A 9,624-nucleotide genomic window follows, 5' to 3' on the forward strand; every position below is an offset into this window, starting at 1 on the left:
TATGAACTGATTGCAACTCCTATCTTCCATACTCCTTGGCATGCCACTTGTGCAGAGGAGGTAAGGAGTCAGGAGTGAAGTTGAACTCAGGAAGAAGAGAGGGGTTGGGGAAAGGTAGTTTAAGTTTTGTTCTTGTTCCTCAGTGTCTACTCTGTTACTAATTGGCAGTAAATTAAATTACCCTTTCCTAAGTCAAATCTGTTTTGCTCCTGACATTAAGTTGTGAGTGACCTCCCTGTCGTTATCCTGACCCACTAGTTTTTCATGTAGTTTTCTCTCCCTGTCCTACTGAGGAGGGAGAGAGAGAATGGTTGGGTGAGGGTCTGGCGATCAGCCAAGGTTAATTCACCACCCATTGTGATAAGCTTTCTGTCTATTGCACAGGCAGCTATTAATAACGACTGTAACCATTGCCACCATTTCCTTGTTACAGTTTCTCTCCAGAAAAAAAAAACACTTTTCCCTTCGTGAAGACTCTTCATAAAAACTGGATTCAGCTGAGACAAAAAGATTCATGAGAAATTAAAACTTAAAACATGAAAGACACAACCAAAGGAAAAACAAAAACAAAAAAACCCAAAGTAGATGGGAAACATAAGGTAGACCCCAGTTTATGATAACCAAGCCTAAAATACTCCCTGGATCTTCTGGCTTGGTAAGCAGAAGATTGGACACCCTGCGGAGTGTTCAGTGGCATTAGCCACCTGCCATCAGGCAGCTCAATCATAGAATCATAGAATGTCAGGGGCTGGAAGGCACCTCAAAACATCATCTGGTCCAGCCCCCCTGCCAGAGCAGGATGACCTAGACCAGATCACACTGGAATGCATCCAGACAGTTCTTGAATATCTCCAGAGAGGGAGACTCCACGACCTGCCTGGGCAGCTGATTCCAGTGCTGTCACCCTCATAGGGAAAAAGTTCTTCCTTAGGTTCACATGAAACCTCCTGTGCCTCAACTTCCACCCACTGCCCCTTGCCCTGTCACTGGGCATAACCAAGAAGAGGCTGGCTCCATTCATATAAATATGTAAGGGACTGCATCACCCCTTTCATATTTATAAACATTGATGAGGTCAACCCTTAGTCTCCTCCTCTCCAAGCTGAAAAGCCCCAGCTCCCTCAGACTCTCCTCATAAGGAAGATGTTCAACTTCCTTCATCATTTTCATGGCTCTGCACTGGACTCTCTCAAGCAGCTCCCTGTCCTTCTTGAGCTGGGGGACCTAGAACTTGACAATACTCCAGATGAGGCCTCATCAAGGCAGAGCAGAGGGCAAGGAGAACCTCCCTCAACCTGTTAACAGCCCTTCTAATACACCCCAGAATGGCATTGGACTTCCTTGCCACAAGAGCACACTGCTGGCCCATGGCCATCCTTCCATCCACCGGGACTCCCAAGTCCTTGCTTCCTTCTCTGCTCTCCAGCAGATCAGCTCCCAATCTACACTGATAAATGAGATTGGTCTTTCCCAGAAGCATGACTCTACACTTGCCCCTGTTGAACTTCATCAAATTTCTCTCTGCCCAACTCTCCAGCCTATTTAAGTCTCTCTGAATGGCAGCATAACTCTCCTGTGTGTCAACCACTCCACCCAGCTTGGTGTCATCAGCACAATTTATGGATTTCACCAAACCTGCATTCCCAGCAACTGTAGCAGCAGCTCAGACACAAAGGTCGCAGATGGGCTCTTGTATCGATAAATAAACGAGGCTGTCAGAACTCAGATGAACCTGAACCACAGCTCTGGTGGCCTCACCAAACAATAGAAAAGAACAAGAGGCAGAAATAAGAAAGAAAAGCTGAAAGAGAAAGCTGTCTTTGCCTCTACCTTTACCTCAGAGAGCTAATTCTCAGCACTAGCTGCTCTGCACTGACTCCGGTGAGAAGTCATGGACTTTGACTCAGCCTAAAGACTGCGTTACTAGAGGTGTTCTCTAGGAGAGAAAAACATCACTTCTCTCACCTAAGGAGTTACAGGACAGGGAAGCTGCTCCTCACACAGCTGGCAATGTGTCTGTATCTGGTCTAGGGGCACCAATGGTGGTGGGTGGGCACTGCCTGTCCCTTAGCTCTCAAAGAATACCATTAGTGGCACAGAAAGTTTTGAGCTTCTGCATCTGTTTTGAAAGAGACATGACAGAGTCAGGAGTGCTACAGGCTTCAAAGCTTGAGTGGTCCTTTGGCAGCACCAAAGCATGCTTAAAACTGGGTCTTTTATCCAAAACCTATCTTTACTTTTCAGATACAGGAACAATTTAACTGGCTTTATCTCCAACAACATTACAAGGCCATTGCAAGAATGTTTCCAGGCTGCATACTACTTTAACTTTCTCTCACCATCATCGAAGAAGGTTTATGTTGTTAAAGATGAAGACCAACTGAAAACACAGCTCCTGTTCCTTCCCTGGAAAGCTCCACCATCTTGAAAATGGGAAGCATATAACAAAATACCCTCTGGCCCACGGAAAGTGGGATTTGCAATCCACATAAAGCCCAGATTTGCAATCTAACATAATGAAGAATCCACTTGTCCTGGGCTTGCAAGCTGATATTTTCCCTGCCAGACTTGAAGGAGTGCAGGTTAGTAGAAGATAAAAAAGAATAAGGAGGAGAAGAGAAAGGACTAGATGAGAAAATGTTCATTAGCAGAGACATCGCTGGATACTCAGTGAAGTTCAGTATATGAGCAGATTAAGCCAAAAGTACTCCCTGGTCCTGTCCCACAGCAGCACAAATTCAACTGCTGGTACTGATCCTGGCATTTTCATACCAGCCCGTGCTATGCTTCTAGAGTTGGAAAGGTTTCTCTAGGGCAAAAACCCTCAAAGCTTCTTTGGCTCAAGAAAGAGGTTCATTGCCCTGCAAGGATTAAAAATTAATGAGAGACGAAAGAGGGAAACAAAAAGCTGAAATTAGTTCCTTGTTTGTTTTCTGCCTCCCCACTCTGAAGCTATAGAAAAGCACATAGTGTTCACTTTCTCCCACAGGGAGAGTTAATTACTCATGTGAATTGTTTTCACAGCTTCCTCCTGGAATATCACAGAACCACTGACCCAGTGCAACTGTCACCACCACCTCCTCCCCAGGCAGTCAAAAGGGAGCAACAAAATAAATCAGCAAAGATGATGAGCAGTCTATCCCCAGGCCTTCATCCCCTTCTCCTACCTGCAGTGTTTGGGGCTGGAGATCAGACTGACTGACAGAAAGTGAACAGGAAAAGTTGTGTGCAAGCAGAAGAGAAAACAAACCCTTTCAAATGGAGCAAGATTTGGGTCTGTGGATATATCTACAAGCTGTAAAACACCTCTACCTTTTTGCCATCAGCCAGTTTGGGATCTCCTCCTCTACCATCTCTTCGCTGTTTCTCCTTATGACCCTTTACAGTTCTAGCTGTCTCTTCCACTACTTCAAAACTTTCCATGTATCCTGAACATCATGCAGGCAGGGTGATAAATGAAGATGGTTGCTCATATCACTTATTCACAGCCCTTTACTTGATACATTACCCAGCAGTAGCCCTTTAATTACTCTTGCTGTGGTTGTTGCTCCTCCGAGGAAATCCAGTTGACACCCCAATCTTAGAAAGTCCTGTATTGCCAGAAGTGGCAAAATATCCATGAGCTATCCATTCACCAGACCAGGACCCTGACCACATAGCCCTTTGCTCTTCTTGCCTTCTGTCAGGTTCATGTTCCGGGTGGGGCTTGGTCTCTCCTCCCAGGAAAGCAGCAACAGAACAAGGAGACACAGTCTCAAGTTGTGCTGGGGAAAGTATAGGCTGGATGTTAGGAGGAAGTTCTGCCCAGAGAGAGTGATTGGCATTGGAATGGGCTGCCCAGGGAGGTGGTGGAGGCACCGTCCCTGGAAGTGTTCAAGAAAAGCCTGGCTGAGGCACTTAGTGCCATGGTCTAGTTGACTGGCTAGGGCTGGGTGCTAGGTTGGCCTGGATGATCTTGGAGGTCTCTTCCAACCTGGTTGATTCTATGATTCTATGTTGCCTATGAGACACAACAACACAATTAGACATCTTTGTTCTCACTGTCTCCCATGGGCTGCTGTTAGAAACTGAAGATGTCCACAATCATACCCAAGGGAAAACATTAGAGGATTTCAGCTGAAAGCAACTCTTTCTCCTTCATCTTCACAAAATGTCTATTATTGAGGCAAGCTATTTCAGTCTTCACTGAATGAAGCCTCAACTCTTTTTCCCTATGCTGGCTATGTTTATAATGTGGGATATACAGCTAGTAAAGACCCCATAGGACAACTACCCCAGGTGACATCATCACTGACTCTTCAATGGAATTGCAAGCAGCTTATCTTACTACTCTGCAAATAATCAGAGGTCACCCTTGAATGTTGCTGTCAACAGAGGCTTCTTCTCTGGCTATTGCCTTTGAAGGAATAGGACATACGACAGAAGCTCCCATCTGAACAGAACACAGCGGAAGGGTCTACTTCTGCTGGGAACCCTCACCCACTGTGCTCACATCTCCTAAGATACACATGAGCAGCTGGGAGCTGTGTGCACAAGTCCATGGGATGACAGGGCTGTGTGCAGTTTTGCTTCCATTCCCCTGCCCCCACTACAAGAAATACATGATTAAACTGCACTGAATTTGGCAGAGGCTACACAAGACAGCTGGCAGCTGGAGCTGTTGCTGTGAGAAGGAATTCCCACCTTTTGCATAGTCTCCACCACTGCACCTCCCAGCTCTGCACCCCTTCCCTTCACCTACATGCACATATTTTCACAGCCCTGCAGGCCCCCTGGCCAGTGTATACTAGTACCAACCCTTCTACCTGGCAAGGGTGGCCCCTTCAATGGATGGCAGGCAGTCATCAGGAGCAGTACATAGCAACAGCTAACACTCTCTGTGGGGTTTGTTGACACTCTCTAAGGACTCCTTCCCACTCTCTTGGCTCATAAATTCCCCCATGCCATCACCTCTATGCAATGAGGCACTGAGCAGGACATCGACAATGCAGCTGCTCATCTCTGCCATCCTCTACCTGCTGGGCTCCTGCTGCCTTTGTGGCATGGAGGCACACAAATATGAGTCCATCCTCACGGTGCCCAATGGAGGACCCTGGGGCTCTTGGGGGCACCAGCAGTTTTGCCCCAGTGGCTACGTTAAAGGATTTGCACTGAAGGTAAGTTTTCACTCCTTTGCTATTGGATAAAACACTGCTGTGAAATGCTCTTGCTTTGTTCTGGCCTCAGAAGGGCAGGTGGTAACACCCAGGCCCATCATAGCCCTTAACATTGTATCTCTGCCACTCATGCAACCTTATCAGCCAGAAATCTGTAGCATGGAGTGGCTTTCCCAGCACCCTGACAGTGAACAATTTCTTAGCAGAAGAGCCCACGGAGTCAGAAAACACCTGGGAGCAGAGCCTGCTCCCAAGGGGCTGGAACAGCTCCTACCTGCCAGTACTTCAGCTGTGGGTGTCACAGCACATGGCAAGAGGATGGGCATGACCCAGTGTGCTAGTTTGAAGCAAGCTGGAATGTTTTGGTAAAAGAACTAGATAACGGGCAGTGAAATGAAAACAATTGTGTCTCTTCTCTCACAGTCATGCTGAGAACTCTGGGAAGAAGAAGTAAAACATTCTCCGTTTTGTCTTTCACTTCTGCCTTTGCCTTCAGACCTGGTCACATCTCATTAACCCTGCTCCTACTAACCTTGCTCCCTAACCTCTTGGCCGCACCTCTCTTCTTCCTGAGAACTGGGGTAAGGTTGAGAGGGCAAGGGGAGGTGTTGGGGTGGTTTGAGAGCCCCTCCTGGGGACTCAGGTTTCTGGGAGGGGAGTTGTGCTTTTGTATTGTTTATCCTTTGTATATTTCTGTATATAACTGTATATATTGTAAATAGCTGCTTGTATGTCTGCTGCTGTAAAATAAAGAGCTTCATTTATATTCCCAGAGGCCGTCTGAGTTAGCTGGGGCAAATTCAAAAGTGTGGAGGGGTGGGTAAGAGCCCAAACCATCACACCCAGGACAGCAGCCATTACATATTCCTGTGTCCAGAGCCTCTGCTCTGCAGTCTGGAGAAAAAGCAGAGGGCTCGCTGAGAAATGTGGAGCTGCCTCAGAGCCCATCTCAGCAGCACTACCTATGCCTGGCTTTGGCCCTGGAGTCTCCCATTACAAATGCTCGCCTCAACTCTTCCTCTGAATGAGGGAGGCTACTGACCTTTCCCTTTTCTTCCCTTCTTCCAAGGTGGATGCCTACCAGGGATTTTGGCTGTTTTATGATGACACGGCTCTGAATGGCATCCGCCTGATCTGCGGTGATGGCACAGTCATTGAGTCCTCTGTGGGACGGTGAGTAGTCTCTGCTTTCCCACTATCTTCCAGGGGAGCAAGAAGGAAAACTAGCACAATGGCTTCCCCATGGGCTCCCAAACCCATCTGAAGGTAGCTCCTCACTCTGCTTGAGGACGTAAGTGAGGTCCCCCTGGCCACAAAGTGTGAAGGTCTTAGGGTAGAGATCTGGTCCCAGGGAAGGGATTAGTACTTCAAAAGATGAAGCAGAGTTCAAAAATACAGGTCTTGCACCTGTACTTTCTCCTTTTCCTCAAATGCTTGCTTTAAAAATTGCATTTGCATGGACAAAACAAGCAGCTGAAATTCCTGATGGGTTCTGCAGGGCAGCCCAGGGTGGCTGTAGATACCCACTGTCCCCGTTTAGGTCCCTTATCTCAGGACTACCATGGTCCCAGGTGAGTTTTGGTATTGGCTGATGTACAGCAGAGGCTAAACATGTCTTATCAAGTTGCTTTTCTTCTCTGGCAGTTGGGGAAACTGGACCAAAGCTCAGTTCTGCTCCAGCAGCAAGCTGGTTTCCTTCTCACTGCGAGTGGAAAAGAGGAGGTACCTGCTTGATGACACAATGGCCAACAACGTGAGGTTTGCCTGCTCAGATAAGACAAAGCTGGAGGGGCTGGGATCTTCAAGGGGTCATTTTGGTCCATGGAGCAACAACTGCACCTCCGGGGCCATCTGTGGGCTCCAGACAAAGGTGCAAGAACCTCAGGGAATATGGGATGACACAACTCTCAATGATGTGAGACTCTTCTGTTGTAAATAAAGCCCCCACCCCAAGCTAGCATCTGCAAAATGGTCCAACATTAAATCTTGAATGTACCCTTACACCAGGAGCAGCGTGTGTTTTTTTTCATCACATCTTGTCAACCATACCCAGAGCAGCACCCAGGGGGTTTCTGCCAGCCCTCAACCAGCTACTGCAAGGTTGCTGCAGCTTCTTGCTCCCAGGTCCAGACTGCGACCAACACACACGGCCAGCCACTGATGAACACCGAGCACAGTGATGTCAGACCTGTACAAAGACACACACACACATGACCAGCATGAACAGCAGCTGCTGCTTCTCTCTGGCAGATCTAGACAGATGTCTGCTAGTAAAAGATATATTCACATAGCCAACACAGGCCTTTCCAGCAGCTGGCAATACCTCATAAGTGAAAACTCTGACCATGGTAAATATGGGACAGGAGGAAGCCACAAGCTCACATCTCACAGGGTATTAAGCAGGAACAAGTCGGTTGGAGAGTCTTGCGATGCAGATGCACAGGAAGGACTCAAGAAAGAAAAGAACAAAGAGCAATGGTGAGGAGAGGTCCAGAGTGAATTTCAAAGGTTTCAACAATTTTTTTTTTCCCTTAGCACCAAGAGTGCAAAGAGGAGGTAGAAATCTGAGAGAGGCATAGGAAAGATGGAGAATTTCCTTAACTCTCAAATCTTCATAGATATTTCCCACACTCATACATTTGGAACTTGGTTGCTATGCTATTATCCCTGATAGACAATATTTGCTTAGGAAGATTGCAAGTGGTCTTCAGTAACACCTATAAGCTGAGAGTTTCTGTCACACATTGAAACCTAAATACTCCTGCTGGAAGCCCAGGCATTCCAGAGGTTTCTGAAGCATCAACTGTGCCATCGTTTGCTCTTAAGCATCCAAATGAACTGCTCACCACTTGGCATGCAGCCAGGAGATGACTCACAACAAGTATATCTTAAAGCATATTTAACCTTTTACACCACCTTTTTGAAAAACAGATTTTTGAAGTTCCAATTTCTGTTGCCTATTTGGTTGGTTACCAAAATGAGACTTACCTTATTCCATATCCACACTGTGTATTACTTCAGGAAGGCACTAGCTCTAAAGGAGAATCACTGACTACATGAGCTGGCAGCAAGGTCACACATCCTCGTGGGTGAGTATCTAAATTTAAGAGATAAAGGCACACCAGAGGCAACTTTTTTTTCCTTTTCTTGTTTGTTATGGGACTCTCTGTTTACAATTAGATACAGCAGGAAAATTCCACAAGTCAGCTTTTATGATGGAAAAAAGGTTCTCCTAGGGGACTCTGAAATACACTGATACAAAAAGATAGAATTCTTGTTATTAATGTCTCAGGAGGTTTTTATATTACCTTTATATTATTATATCACTTTCAGATTACTCATTCAGTTGAGTTGCTGTACACAGCACTTTGCATGGTATTAAACATGAAAGAGGTTTTTTCTGCCTACACAGGTGGTTCCTGCAACAGAACTAGTGTTACAAGTAGTTTCATGGTCTTTGTGCTCAGCTCTTAACCCTCCCCATTATTACAAAAACAGGGGAATGAGCTAAATCCAAATTGGTGGCATATCCTCTTGAATGATAAACATCCCCACTTCTGGGAAGAGAAGATATAATGGTGAAAGGCCAGAAGAGAAATCCACATCAATTACTTCTTCAAGGTCATTATTGCTTGCTGTCAGATTTTGTACTCTCTGTGTCACTACTCTACAACCGTGAGCCCCAGCACTTGCCATAGTCCACCACAAAGTGACAAGGCTCATGGCAGGTGCTCACTTTCTGTCCCTTCACAGTAGTGTGTGGCCTCTCTTACCTCAGAAAAATCTGAGTGAAGAACCAAATGGAAACCCAAAGCTTTTCAATAATGGTCCTGCTCCTCGTGCAGGTGTTTGCCGTGATGCATAGCAAGGGCTGATTGAGATGTTTATTCTGAAACTCTTCATCTCAGGTCTACTTCACCTTTAGGCACCCTTGGTGTAAAATAGCTAGGAGTATCTACTCTTCCTCCATGTCCTTTTCCCCCATTGACTGGTTAGAGCATGTGTGGTGGTCAAAATGTAATGTTGTGCTAGTTTGAAGCAGGCTAGAATGCTTTGGTGAAAAAGAACTAGATCATAGGCTGTGAAAGGAAAACAATGGCGATGTCTCCTTCCCTCAGAGTCTTGCTGAACAAGAAGAAAGTAAACATTAGATAACACTCTGGCCATCTTTGCTTCACTCTCAGGATGGGCTTTGACTGAGCTGCATCTCCCTAACCTCACCTGCCACTCAGCTTTGCTTCTTAACCTCTTGGCTGAACCTCCATTCTTCCTTGGGACTGGGGTAAGGTCGAGAGCGGCAGGGGGGAAGGTGCGGGGGTGGTTGAGAGCCCCTCCTGGGGACTCAGGTTTCTGGCAGGGGAGTTGTGTTTCTGTATTACTTTTACCTTGTATATTTCTGTATATAACTGTAGATACTGTAAATATCTGTTTGTATATTGTGCCAGCTGTAAATAAATAGCTTCATTCA

General features: G+C 46.3%; 1 protein-coding gene across 1 annotated transcript; it reads left to right on the forward strand.

Moving 5' to 3' along the window:
• The first annotated feature begins 4,985 nt into the window (after nt 1-4,985).
• Nucleotides 4,986-7,147, forward strand: LOC135173664 (vitelline membrane outer layer protein 1-like). The gene is made up of 3 exons (XM_064140741.1): nt 4,986-5,156; nt 6,226-6,329; nt 6,801-7,147. Exons 1-3 carry the CDS (start codon nt 4,986-4,988, stop codon nt 7,093-7,095), a joined length of 570 nt encoding a protein of 189 aa, XP_063996811.1. The 3' UTR covers nt 7,096-7,147.
• Nucleotides 7,148-9,624: the final 2,477 nt, after the last annotated feature.

Source organism: Pogoniulus pusillus, chromosome 3 (assembly GCF_015220805.1).
Source record: "Pogoniulus pusillus isolate bPogPus1 chromosome 3, bPogPus1.pri, whole genome shotgun sequence".
In the NCBI taxonomy this organism is placed as follows: Eukaryota; Metazoa; Chordata; class Aves; order Piciformes; family Lybiidae; genus Pogoniulus; species Pogoniulus pusillus.